We start from the raw sequence: 12,843 nt of genomic DNA, 5'->3' as shown, positions 1-12,843 counted from the left end.
CGCGTACAATTGACCATCGAGAAGATGAGATTTCGATTAGTAAGCACAAACTTGTGGCAAAGCATGTATGTCCCAAGCTACATCAAAATTCAAGATATGGAGTAAATTCAAGATAAGGACTCCATCCGGCTGAGTCGTCAACGGGTGCAACACTTTAAGAAATTTATAGGCAGAGTATCTAGTTTGAAGTAGCCTTGTCCTGCTGCAGAGCTGCCTTAATGAAGTCCACGACGAGCGATCCTAACTCGGCTTGATGCGAGGTGTACGAATGATTAGCGCCTTCTATAAGATGTAATTTGTGGTTAGGTATTATCTTGGCGAACTCTAATGCATCTTCAACAGGGATGACCTCGTCAGCAGTTCCATGGATTGTCACCACCCTGTATGTAGAGAATCGCTGATAAACTTGTTCATGCGGGAAATCCAACAAAAAGAAAGGAAACATGAAACCATGAGAACCGAGTTAACTAAAGTTTGCTTGCCGGCATTCTTTGTCAATCTGAAGGCATGATTCGTGCATATCAGTACTTAGGCGATCCATCAAACTCTCCTCGGTCACACGATAATTACCATCTCCTACAAGCATAGCATCCATTAACCTTGTTAAATGCCAGCATACGCGTTGCTCGTTTTTGTGTGTTTTAAGTGTGTGCATGTGTTACTGAAAATTACGCAATTCATCTGCATACATCTGCCCTCAGAAACGAATTTTGCAATTCACCACACGATAGGAATTAGAAAATTACCTGACTTATTCTTAACATCAATGAACCCTTCCTTCTTGATTACTTCCACAAAGTCTTTCCCCAAGCGTTCTTCGATGCCTTTCTTCAGATCATAACGTCCAGAAACATTGACAACCGTACGAATGTCATGATAGGTAGAAGCATACAGGAGCACAGCATTGCCTCCTGCAGAAACAATTTTCAGCAATACCTTTGGTACACAGCAGGAAATTACTCATTCAAAACATTCATCAATAGTATTTTGTTCTTTATTTGATCCGAATAAAATCTTACATAACGATCGTGCAAAACAATCCAATGTACCTTTACTGTGTCCAACAATTGCACTGGGTGCACGTTTTGCCCCAGAGAAGTACTTGACCACAGAGTGCAAGTCATCCGCCTCTCTCCGATAGTTACCAAACTGAAAGGTGCCTTCACTTTCCCTGACAACCAAGAACCCACAACTAATGAGCATCCATGTAATCGTTAGATCTCAAACTGACAACAACGCAAACTTTGCAAGTAGGAACAGTATGGCTAAGACAGAGCCATGCTTACAGCTATGAAACGAACGAGGTCCACACAACAAAACTCTACACAAATCCTGTTATGTTCAAGAATTTCAAACCCTGTAATTCGACAGCCTTACCCATTTCCGGCAAAGTCAAAACGGAAGGAACTGATCCTTTCATTTTCCAGTGCAACAGCAAGGTTCACCATAATATAGTTTTCCTGGAAATCAAGGGACACAAGCTGTGAACTTTGCCCACAATGATGCCAAGTTGCCAACCAAGCATTACAATTTTCCACCAATGATGTGGTATTCCTTTTCTTTCAGTAGAGCGATAGCGTTAGTGGGTTAGATAGTTGTTAAGGGGTAAGGAATCGGTGAGGATCGAACTCGCCCAGGGTGCATTATTCTTTATTCATCAATTCTTAAACATCGTCGTCTTCAAATTACAAACTAAATCATCTAACAATCAAAGTTCGACGATGGATTGTGAACGAAATATTAGGAAAAAAAACTTAAATTAAGAACATCCTAATCAAGCTGGAAGCGAATCCAACAACAACAACAATAATAACAACACTTGATGTATCAAAAATTCAACCTTGGTGTCTCGAAAACCATGACATAAGATTACAAGGTCCGCGGAACCGGTTTCGTGTAACAATCCCACAAGCTTTTCACCGTGTTTGTTGGGTACGATGATTTTCTGTTGCTGACCCACTGAAACAAGATGGCAATAAGAACATGGAAATTCACAGACAAACATATACAACTTGAGGCGATGAAATTTCTGACCTGGGTTTTTCGCAGCTTCTGCCATTTTCAAGATTCGTTTCGGGCTGCGATTGTGGGGAAGATTAAAATTTGGTGAAGGGAAGCTTATGGAAGAGAAAGAACTTGAGAGCAGCATACTAATTGAGATTATAAGCTAATTAATGATTAATTAATCCTCAAAGGCAGTGGAAGTTTACCTATAAACTTTTGCTTGCTGCGCGTTGCACTGCGATGCGATCTACACGGCTCCTGTGAGTTTGGAACTGGGAGAGTATCGGACCAGTCCAGTCGCGTTTTCAGGTTTTGGTCCACAACAGTTTCTTTTTTACCAGTTGGACCCTGATTCTTCATGGTGTTCTCAAAACTGCCACGTATCTGTCTTTTCTTTTAGAAAATGATAAACATAGATGGTTATTCAAGCAATGTATACACCATTTTTAGCTTCTCACGGGATCGTGTTTAATCATGTTTGTTGTCTTCTAACTTATTATTTTTTATTATTCAAGCAAAATAACAATATAATATACGCTTCAACAATAGCATAGCAACACCAGCACCAACCAAAAATTTCATGCAAGTGCACTCAACCATTAGGTTGAGTAGAGGATCGGTAACATTCGTATTTATTCGTAATTGGAAGGTTTTATACTATTGGCTCACGTGGATAATGAACTTTGCATTTGGGGCTTCCAAATGTGTTGTACCTCCATGCTTGAAATTTTGATTCAAATGTGTAACTTGTATTGGAATGCAAAATTAAACACAAAACAAAAAGCAATTGTTAATGGGTCTTAACGGGTGAAACGGATGAAGCGGGTGACCAATGAGCTTAACGGGTTAGGTTTGGATGACCCGTTAACTTAACGGGTCGGATGAAACCCGACCCAAACCCAATAAACTTGACTCATTTTGCAGGTCTAGTTTGGCATATAAGCCAGTGGATTGGTAGGCCATTTTCCCTATATGGCATTTTGTACTTGTACTTTGTGATCGAATTCAGGTCACACATGCTCTTGATAAGAATGTTGCTTATGCTCCTATATTGTAGGTTAGAAATGGACTACAAAACACAATCCAATTAGAAATGGACCATAAAACACAATCCAAAACAACTTTTAAGGGGCAATTAGGCTATCTCCAACTCAAAGGTTTAAAATCTCAGAAATGAATGAAGTTGGGCACGCCACTTTGGATCAAAACTCAAGAGGCACGCCAACCATTGGATCTGAACGACCCTGTAGGCCGTAGAAATTATGTCTTCCATGCGCTAGCCAGCATACAACCGTTCCTGCTGATGTTGTAGACACGCTGGGCCTGCATCTATCTGCTCTTCAATTTGCAAGTGGTGAATTGTGGTTCCCTCGGCTCACTTGCAACTTTAACTCAATTGAAGCAATGGTCTCTCAACTAAAGATCCATTACCATTGGTCCCTCAACTCATCAAAACGTAGAACTACGATCCCTCAACTAAAAATTCATTATCATTGGTCCCTCAACTTTAACCCAATTAGAGCAATGGTCCCCAACTTTAACTTAATTGTAGTAATGGTCTTTCCAACATAACTCATTTTGACAATATTCTAACGAAATTGATGAAAATGACCATAGCTACACGTTTTGATGAGTTGAGGGACTCCAATTGTAGCAATGGTCATTCCATTATAACTCATTTTGACAAAATTCTAACGAAGTTAACAAAAATGACTATAGCTACACATTTTAATGAGTTCATGGATTAATGATAATATATTTTTAGTTGAGGGACCATTGCTCCAATTTGATTAAAGTTGAGAGATCATTGTTATAATTTACTATATATTAAACTCACACTAGTGTAGTAGCAGTGTTGTAGATATCAAACTCAAGTTCTATTTATCATATATAAGTATCACGCTTACTCAAACTATTGTATATTTAATTTAACTTGTTAAATGCAACTCATACTAGTGTAGCAATAGTATTATAGGTACCAAACTTAAATTATTTGGATCATATATAAGTTTCACGTTCACTCAAACTACGATGCACGTATTTAGCCTAACGTGCATATACTACTAATATTAATTTATCAAATTTAATTTCTCTAATATTATTCATATGGTTGGTGATACAATGATATATTTATATTTATATTAAATAATCAGGACAATCCATGTACTTTGGTGCTTCACACGTGTGCATACTTTGTAAAGATAACGGAACTGGATCCTCTATTGAGTTAGGATAAGAATCCTCGTGAGCAACTCATTCGGACCGTTCAAACTTAATTCAGTGGCTGCAATTATTATAACTTTAGATGAATAACCTATTTGAAAGCGTTAGATCAAATTTTAACGGTCTGAATATACTGCTAGAGGATCCCCATCCAGAGCCAAGCAGAGGATCCAGTTCCAAGATAACGATGGGATTTTTTTTTTATGTGTGGCGTGTCGTAACGTTCCAGCACTCCCATTTCCATAAAAAGTTAAAAAACCAACCCAGCAAATCAGCTACTGCACTCTTCATCCCACTCCTTTCTGATTCAATTATTCATCCTCCATTTCAACTAAATAGCCTAAATTATTACCTGAAAATCCAAACATATCCATTTCCCACGACCCCATTTCTCATAATCCAAATCAAATCATCGGTAATTGATCATCATCGGCAAAAATTTTGTTCTTTGATTTTTTTTTTTTTTTGTTTTGTTTCAGATTTTGGTTTTTTGTTTTGTTTCTGTTTTTGATGAAATGAATCATATGACACTGACATGATGAATTTGCAGAGATGGGTTTTGCCAAGAAGGAGCACGAGTTTCTGAGCGCGATCGGTCTGGCTCCCGAGAATCCTGGAGGATTCATCAATGGCAACTGGAAGGCAAGCGGTCCGGTTATCTCCACTGTCACCCCTTCCAACAATCAGGTTTGTGAAATAGTAAACCTTTTAGTTTCTTTTGTTAATTATCTCCATTTTTTCATCGATGGTTGTTTTTTATTTGTTTATTTTTGCGTAAAGATGTAATTTTGATCATAAGAACATGAAGATTTGAGTTCGATCACAAAACCCAGAATTTCGATGTTTCTGATGATGTTGTTTTTGCATTTGGATATTAGGAAATTGCAAAAGTCACGGAAGTGTCGATGGAAGATTATGAGGAGGGCCTGCGCAGCTGCAATGAGGCAGTCAAGACATGGAAGACTGTTAGTTCTTGTTATTTTGCATTTCACTTGATAAATGGTATTTGAATTTGTCTTTGTTTTGACAAAGTTAATGTATTTTTGGTGCAGCTTCCGGCGCCAAAGAGAGGTGAGATTGTTAGGCAGATAGGCGACGCGCTGAGAGAGAAATTGCAGCATCTTGGGAAGCTTGTGTCCCTCGAGATGGGAAAAATACTTGCTGAAGGAATTGGAGAAGTGCAGGTACGGAAGAGGATGATATCTTTGATTAAAATGTTTTGCATCTGTTGAGTAGTGAATGAGCTATGGAATTGTCCGTGAGTGTTTAAGATGGAATTTTCAGTTACTGTTGTTGTTGTTGTCTGTCAAAATCTTTGTCAAATTTTGTAAGTAATCCTGGAGCACTAATTTTTGCAGGAAGTGATTGATATGTGTGATTACGCTGTTGGACTGAGCCGACAATTGAATGGATCTATCATACCTTCTGAACGTGAGCTCAAAATTTATATTTCATGCTAATTTATGTTCTATCATCCTTTCTCTAATTGTTAATATGTGAATTGCTTTCGGAAAATTTTAAAGCTCCAGGATGAGTGAAAATAAAATTCTGTTGCCAAGCCAGTGGTTTTTTAACTTTTGTATAATCAATATAATCCCTCTGTCTGCTTTTTGTTTGCAGGTCCGGATCATATGATGTTTGAGGTGCATTGCTAGTTCTTACGTTGAACCTTGATCGATTTGTATACAGATGGGACTTTTACTATTTCATTTTACACAATTAGCTTGATATGTTGTAATTAACAATGATTTACATTTTTATACACCACAGGTCTGGAATCCATTGGGAATAGTTGGTGTCATCACTGCTTTCAATTTCCCATGCGCTGTTCTTGGTATGTTCCCGTTTTGCCTTAAAAGTCAGCAACATAAGTTAGTGCATGATGCTGGATCTATAGTCCATTAAGAGCATCAACGAACTTGAGGATTTAGTTTCATCATTGATCTTTGCTTGTTTATTTGTCACCATAAATTACTGAATACATTATAAATTTTATACCGCGAGATTTCCAACCGTACATTTTTCTTCCAATGGTGTCTTAGGATGGAATGCCTGCATTGCGTTAGTCTGCGGTAACTGCGTTGTCTGGTAAGTTTAAATGTCTTAATTTCAGAATTGGAGTTTTGAGCAAATCAATCATGTTAGTGCATAATATAGGCATCTAAGTGTAGTCAAAATATCTCGGCTGTTTCATTGTTACACTGCAAGGTACCATAAGTAACTTGATATGATATGATATTATCTTCTCAAATAATTGAGTTTTATTGCATTATTTCATTATGAAGATGTGATTGTATAATGTAATGGTTTCTTTTGATTATGTTTTGCAGGAAGGGCGCACCAACAACTCCTCTGGTGACTATTGCTGTGACAAAGCTAATCGCTGAGGTTCTTAAGAGAAATAACCTACCTGGTGCTATATTCACCGCTTTTTGTGGAGGAGCAGAAATTGGTGAAGCAATAGCAAAAGACACACGGATACCCCTGGTTTCATTCACTGGAAGTTCAAAGGTACACTGGTTACAGACATGTTCCTTTTAACATTCTTGCTCCCATCACCGTGACGCTAAGCTTCTATTCCACATTACCAAATAAATATAGGTAGGTTCGAAGGTGCAACAAATTGTCACTGAGAGATTCGGTAGATGCTTACTTGAATTAAGTGGAAACAATGCCTTAATTGTTATGGATGATGCCGATGTTGGGCTGGCAGTGCGTTCTATCTTTTTTGCAGCTGTTGGTACTGCTGGTCAGCGCTGCACAACTTGTCGTAGATTGGTAACTATTTATCTTAAAAATTCCATTTTTGGGATCTGATGTGGTTATAGGAGTTAAGGTTTCTTTCACCGTTGCTTTTGTTTGCCTTTTCTTTTTCTTGAAAGTAATATATACAAATTTGTGTGCATGTATGGCTTCACTGGAGTGCAGTATCTTCATGAAAGCATATACCAAAATTTATTAGATCAACTAGTTGGACTTTACAAGCAAGTCAAAATTGGGGATCCTTTAGAGAAGGGAACTCTAGTCGGTCCAGTACATACTAAGGCATCGAGGGAGAATTTTGAGAAGGGGATTTCAACCATAAAATCTCAGGCATGTTCTTTGTCTCTTGGAGAAGCATGAACGCCCCCTCTCCCACACACACACACACCAGAGGAAAAATGGATCTTGTGTCTTACACAACGTAATTTATTTTTTCAGGGTGGAAAGATCCTTACAGGCGGATCGGTTATAGAGTCAGATGGCAATTTTGTTCAACCAACAATTGTTGAGATTGCTTCAAATGCTTCCGTGGTGAAAGAAGAATTGTTTGGCCCCGTTCTCTATGTTATGAAGTTTAAGGTAGTCCAACTTATGAAAAGTTTATCTTGCATTATTATTTTCTATGCACTTCTTCTCCGATAAATGTTGCGGCTTTTGTTCGAAAATATGCAGACTCTTGAAGAAGCAATTGAACTGAACAATTCAGTACCACAAGGACTGAGTAGTTCAATTTTCACAAGCAAGCCCGGTACTATTTTCAAATGGATTGGGTAAGTGTCTAAAATGGGTGATGAGATTAGAAAGTGACCAATTTTCTGATAAAGGGATATTTCAAATTACAGTGTTATAACTGTTTGCATTCGAATACGATGCAGGCCACATGGTAGTGATTGTGGTATAGTGAATGTAAATATACCTACAAATGGAGCTGAGATTGGCGGTGCCTTTGGCGGAGAAAAGGCAACTGGCGGTGGTCGTGAAGCAGGGAGCGACTCCTGGAAGCAATATATGAGGCGTTCAACATGGTAATCTTTCATATCTAAATTGATCACATATCTAAGTTGATTGCGGGACTGTTTTATGATTGTTTCATCATTGACATGAGCAATTCTTATCCTTGACAGTACAATCAACTACGGGACTGAACTACCACTTGCTCAGGGTATAAATTTCGGCTAGTGAACCAGGCGTCACAGCAAAGCTCGGTCTAAACTCTTGGTCATGACATGTCAAGGAAAAGGTACATTCTGCCGAATCTGCTGCTGTCATGGTTACGAGTACCGTGCCAGCTTGAATGTGTGAAAAAGAAACCTTAAACAGATGTTTATGATGCTTTGGTCTCTGGCTGATGCCAGATTTCTAATCTTGACAAATAAATGGAACTTTCTTTCATCTTTCTTTTTCGGAAATAAAAGCAGTCTATATTCAAATGGTTGTGCTTGTGCTTTGTGGGACTTCTGCTTTTGTTTAAAGTCCATCTGTGAACCGATCCAGTATACATCAAACGGGCCCAACAGATGATTGTGGTAGCAGAAAGCCTCTTTAGACTTGTCAAGGTTGACAGGCCGAACGAGTGTGGCCAATATCTCTTGCGATCCTTATCCACTTGTATACAACCGGCCATGAATATCTTTTTCCTGATCTGTTGTATGCAATTATGTGTCTGTTATTTTCTTCATTAAACAATCATTCTATCACTGGATACAAGATGTTTAATTTCTACCACTCGATACATACAAGTGTGTATCTCTCTCTCTCCACACAATTCAAATTTTCTCCTTGTCAACCATCTAAGAAGTTGACATTGTGGTGAGTTGTCTAAATGGATTTTCCTGTCCAAATGCTACTTTCTAACAAATGTAAAATTTTATGTTTTTAAAATTTTTTTTCTTTAAAAAGAGGACCAGCTGGTGGCTTAACCACGACAATCCACCTTTTGAGGGGGTCAGAAAGACTCACTGGAGTCTTTCAACCTTGCCTGACTACCATCGTTTGATTCACGAGCGTCAGGAATCAAACTCAGAACGTGTCGTGTGGAATACGAACCTGAACTTCTTTCCCAACCATTGGACCATCCCGTGGTTGTTACAAGGGAAGTTTCGATAGCAATACACACATTGCAAAGTTCTAACATTTGGCCGGCCTGCACGAATAATTTAAAACCAAGCCAAGATAGATGTGTTAAGCATATAGCTAGTGTTCCGTTCGTTATTATACAGGATCACACTAAGTGCGGGCTATTTCCGAATCAGATCTAGCCGAAGAGCTCTACCCCTATCATACTTCTTTCATCTTTTTTCTTCGTATACGACATTAGACTCATGAGATCGGATGTGTTAAATGTCACACTCAAAAATTAACTACAGCTCATGAGTCTTAACGCCGCATGCGGAGGAGGGGGCAGATAGAAGAATGCTCCAACCCTTCTATTGTTAAATGTGGGGGCACCGTATTCTTCGCAGTATCTATGACAGAAACAGCGGACGGTTTCATAGAATATGAAGCGTCGTTGTCTACCTCAAATGCAGTGGCATGCTAGAGTGAAGAACACAAAGGGACATGATTAGTTTAACACAAAAAAACAGAGGCCTTAATTTTTTTTTTAGTATGTTAGGTAAGAACTGCATAACAGAAAACTTCTATGATTGATTTCAAGTCGTTTCTAAGTCAAACAACCGACTAGTGAAACAAGAGAGAAGAATTATTATAAAATTCACAAATTCATGACCAAGAACAACGCGACAAAACTTAGAAAATTAATACTGAACTGACAATTATTGAGAGGTTTGATTAAAAAAATAATAGTTTTAACAACACGTTTTAAATATCTTATACACTGCTCTTTATTTTTAACCACCAAATTAAATAAATTAAATAAAAACAACGACCAAGCTAAAGAGATATGCGTTTAACGTTTCCCAAAGCAAAACTATGTCAAAGCAAACAGATATCTTATTAGAGAGAACAGTTCGTCAAAACTCAATTTCAAAGCTAAAAACACTTAAATCACCGTTTTGAAGAAAAATAACTCATAAACTTCACTGCTACTATATCTGAATGTTACCTTATTGCATCCGATTGCACGACAAGTGACTGATTTTCTCCCGTAATCCAATTCTTTAGGTGTTTCTCGCTAACATTATCAGTATTAACACTTTGACTAATAAAACCTTGGGATACAGCAAAAACCGAGGCAACATAAGTATTGAGACGAGACTGACTGAGTGCTGGAACAACTGCATTCTTTTAACTTTTAACCCAAAAAAGAAGAGAAAAAGAAACCTCGAACGAAGCTGGCTCAAGTTGCTAGAGTCGGTGCCATTCCACCTGTTCCCCACACTCTCTCTCTCTATTTTGTCGTACTCGATTTATATTTCAAGTGTTCATACTTGGGAGGGACAAATGTTTTGCTACAAGTGCGACAAAAGAGACAGACAAAACCGTCAAAGGTGTTCGTGTCTCGAACCAATTCATAAAACTATGTTTGAGATGCCGCAAATTTAGTGTCTTATTTTCATGGAAGGTTTGCAACGAGTGAACTCGGTGGTTGTTTTTTTTTGTTGGATCAAACAACATTGTCTATAGGAAATTTCTCAGCAATTTCGTTTTGTGCTTCTATTTTCTTACCTTTTTCTTGCTCCAAATAAGCCAATTTTACCCTTAACTAAAGACGGTGTATTCAATTGGGATTTTGAAAGATTTTAATTCTTTTAATGGATTTAGAAGTATTCAATCAGAATTTTAAGATAATTTATTAAAATCCTTAGAAATCCTGATGTATTCAATTAGGATTTTAAAGAAGTTTATAACATTCCAGATGTATTCAATTAAAAATTGATCTTAAAGAATTTGAGAAAGTTGAGGAATTAGAGGGAATTGGAGATATTTCGTAGTGTATTTTAAGCATCTTCAAATCTTCACTCTCCTCATGAGAATTGAATCAAAATTTTATATGGAATCTCTACAAATCAATTAAATTTCATAAAAATATATGAATTTATAAATCTATTAAAGTCTCTCAAATTCTCAATTGAATACACTCCTAAAACAGATCAAAAGCAGCTAATTAGTCACTAAACCACCGCTAATTAATAATTAAACACCATAAAAATGGAAAGTTTAGTGAGGTGCATGCATTGAGGAATAGCCAGCAATGAAAATATTTAATCACTTAATGGCTCTAGATTTATTTCTAGATTTATTTCCATTAATCTCCCAAACCCAATAATAAAAAAAATCATCGATCTCTATCTTGTCCGAGGAGGTCTGAGTTTAAATTTTATGGACGACAGTTGTTAATTACCAAAGATAATCAATATGGCCGAACAAATGGCTATTTGGTCTTTACGTTGCTGGAGGAGGTCTCTATCTTGTCGAAGGAGGTCTGAGTTCAAATTTCATGGACGACAGTTGTTAAATACAGAAACAATGTAAATTAGATGAAAGAGAACATAAAATGTATTTTTAACACATGAAATATGTACATAAAATTCTAGGAAAAAAAAAAAACAATGATACTAATAATCCCAATTAGAGCAAGAAAAACCGACCCAAAATTACCTTAGTTCCAATTTATTACCGTATCCCAGTAAAAAACAGAGTTCCTCTGTTTCACATATTTACCTTTTAATCCTCTGTTTTTACCATTTTCACCTAGACAGAGAAGGGAAGCAACTTCCCGATCGAACAAGCGGCGGCCAGCGAACCCCTTCAACTTCCCCTAGGTTACTATCGGAATTTGACCTCAGGGCTCTCGGAGTATCCAAGCTCCGCCGGAAAATCCGACCCATGGCGAAGATGGGGTGCTCTGTTTCTTTCCGCGACCGGAACTTTTTGCAGAAATTGCTGTGGCGGTTCAGGGCCTCTTCCGTGGAGATGAGCCTATCTGATCGCACCACTTCGTCTTTTACCGCCTCGACGCAGAGCCCGCAAATCCAACGGCCCTGGTAGCGGTCTCGGATGCGGGAGATGTAGGCTGGGGTGCAATCCTCTGTGAACCCGCAGGAGTGGCATTTTACGCACTGGACTTCGACTGGTGGAGGAACTGGGGATGGTTTAGTTGAGCTTTGCTGCTGGGAGTCTGTGCCTGTTATAGCCATGGAATGTAGCAGAACATTGATCTCTCTCTCTCTCTGTTTTATCTCTGTTTTTTTTTGGAACAGAGGAGAGAGAGTGGAGGTCTATGTTAAATAGATGTGTGTGTGGGAAAAATAACCAACAACGCGAACCGGAGAGATTTTTCAGCGGTACATGAAATAGTACATTATGTGATATAAATAGTGAGATATGTGTACTAAAAGATTAATAATTTAAAAATAAATTTTTTTAATATTTATATAAAAATACGTGATATACTATCTGTATTCCAATTTCGAGACGTATGGGCGTCTATGTATTGTATACAATTAAATTGTTTCTATAAATTAGGGGTTGTGTCATGGATTTTCTTACTATTTAACCAGGGCCTAAATTGGGTTTTTCCATCATTCTGTGACATGAGGTGGAAAATGGGTCATTGGAAATTTATGAGACTCATGGCCATAATTTTGGTAACTACCACTTTTTTTTTTTGGCCAATATTTTGTAGAAAAAAAAAAATGCAAGAAAGACCGTGCTTCTATATTATATTTTGCAAATCAAACAATGTGTCGGTTGATCGTAGGGTTTTATTTTGATGATTTTAGTTTATTGCAAACAAGGTTTGATTTATGCCACTTGGTTTCGTAGATTAGTTGGTGTGTTGAGTTTTTTTTTTTTTTTTTTTTTTTTCCTGCAAATTTGTTTGTAATTTAATAATTGAAAAACGTAGACTGTTTTATTTATTTATTTATTTATTTTTCGAGTTTTGGTGGG

The 12,843-nt window shown here is 37.6% G+C and overlaps 3 protein-coding genes and 1 long non-coding RNA gene across 5 annotated transcripts; 1 reads left to right on the top strand and 3 right to left on the bottom strand.

Moving 5' to 3' along the window:
* Window positions 1-9: 9 nt before the first annotated feature.
* On the bottom strand, window positions 10-2,373 carry LOC103929707. 2 transcript variants are annotated; one of them, XM_009338931.3, is made up of 8 exons: window positions 2,211-2,373; window positions 2,035-2,078; window positions 1,841-1,959; window positions 1,378-1,460; window positions 1,050-1,171; window positions 747-911; window positions 483-576; window positions 10-380 (listed from the first exon to the last, which is right to left on the bottom strand). In XM_009338931.3, the coding sequence occupies exons 2-8, from the start codon at window positions 2,057-2,059 to the stop codon at window positions 179-181; spliced, it is 810 nt and encodes a 269-aa protein (XP_009337206.2). In that variant the 5' UTR covers window positions 2,060-2,078; window positions 2,211-2,373; the 3' UTR covers window positions 10-178. The 2 variants fall into 2 exon arrangements, with proteins under 2 accessions (XP_009337206.2, XP_018498629.2); XM_018643113.2 differs by lacking the exon at window positions 2,211-2,373 and having other exon boundaries at window positions 2,035-2,195.
* A 2,092-nt stretch (window positions 2,374-4,465) lies between these two features.
* On the top strand, window positions 4,466-8,420 carry LOC103929705 (aldehyde dehydrogenase family 7 member A1). The gene is made up of 15 exons (XM_009338929.3): window positions 4,466-4,642; window positions 4,778-4,914; window positions 5,106-5,192; window positions 5,280-5,411; window positions 5,586-5,658; window positions 5,848-5,870; window positions 5,998-6,061; window positions 6,270-6,315; window positions 6,558-6,738; window positions 6,829-7,005; window positions 7,156-7,320; window positions 7,429-7,569; window positions 7,663-7,760; window positions 7,866-8,015; window positions 8,115-8,420. Exons 2-15 carry the CDS (start codon window positions 4,780-4,782, stop codon window positions 8,167-8,169), a joined length of 1,527 nt encoding a protein of 508 aa, XP_009337204.2. The 5' UTR covers window positions 4,466-4,642; window positions 4,778-4,779; the 3' UTR covers window positions 8,170-8,420.
* Window positions 8,395-10,845, bottom strand: LOC125473175. The gene is made up of 2 exons (XR_007255053.1): window positions 10,055-10,845; window positions 8,395-9,525 (listed from the first exon to the last, which is right to left on the bottom strand). It is a non-coding gene; the product is annotated as an uncharacterized LOC125473175 (long non-coding RNA).
* Window positions 10,846-11,430: 585 nt separating this feature from the next.
* On the bottom strand, window positions 11,431-12,224 carry LOC103929704. Its single transcript, XM_009338928.3, has one exon. It carries the CDS (start codon window positions 12,087-12,089, stop codon window positions 11,640-11,642), a length of 450 nt encoding a protein of 149 aa, XP_009337203.1. The 5' UTR covers window positions 12,090-12,224; the 3' UTR covers window positions 11,431-11,639.
* Between the last annotated feature and the right edge of the window lie 619 nt (window positions 12,225-12,843).

Source organism: the organism of the source record quoted next, unplaced genomic scaffold, assembly GCF_019419815.1.
Source record: "Pyrus x bretschneideri cultivar Hongxiangsu unplaced genomic scaffold, Pyrus_bretschneideri_v1 Contig8, whole genome shotgun sequence".
NCBI classification, from domain to species: Eukaryota; Viridiplantae; Streptophyta; class Magnoliopsida; order Rosales; family Rosaceae; genus Pyrus; species Pyrus x bretschneideri.
The sequence above is the reverse complement of the archived record's forward strand: the minus strand, read 5'-3'. Positions and strand labels throughout refer to the sequence as shown.

Bases quoted from the DNA above. Each gene is read 5' to 3' on its own strand.
- LOC103929707 (XM_018643113.2), bottom strand. From the start codon at position 2,149: ATGCTGCTCTCAAGTTCTTTCTCTTCCATAAGCTTCCCTTCACCAAAT. The intron at 912-1,049 runs GTACATTGGATT...TTGTTTCTGCAG, and splicing joins AATTGTTGGACACAGTAAAG to GAGGCAATGCTGTGCTCCTG. The intron at 381-482 runs GCAAGCAAACTT...CTCTACATACAG, and splicing joins CAGATTGACAAAGAATGCCG to GGTGGTGACAATCCATGGAA.
- LOC103929705 (XM_009338929.3), top strand. From the start codon at position 4,780: ATGGGTTTTGCCAAGAAGGAGCACGAGTTTCTGAGCGCGATCGGTCTG. The intron at 6,062-6,269 runs GTATGTTCCCGT...ATGGTGTCTTAG, and splicing joins TTTCCCATGCGCTGTTCTTG to GATGGAATGCCTGCATTGCG. The intron at 6,739-6,828 runs GTACACTGGTTA...AAATAAATATAG, and splicing joins CATTCACTGGAAGTTCAAAG to GTAGGTTCGAAGGTGCAACA.
- LOC103929704 (XM_009338928.3), bottom strand. From the start codon at position 12,089: ATGGCTATAACAGGCACAGACTCCCAGCAGCAAAGCTCAACTAAACCA.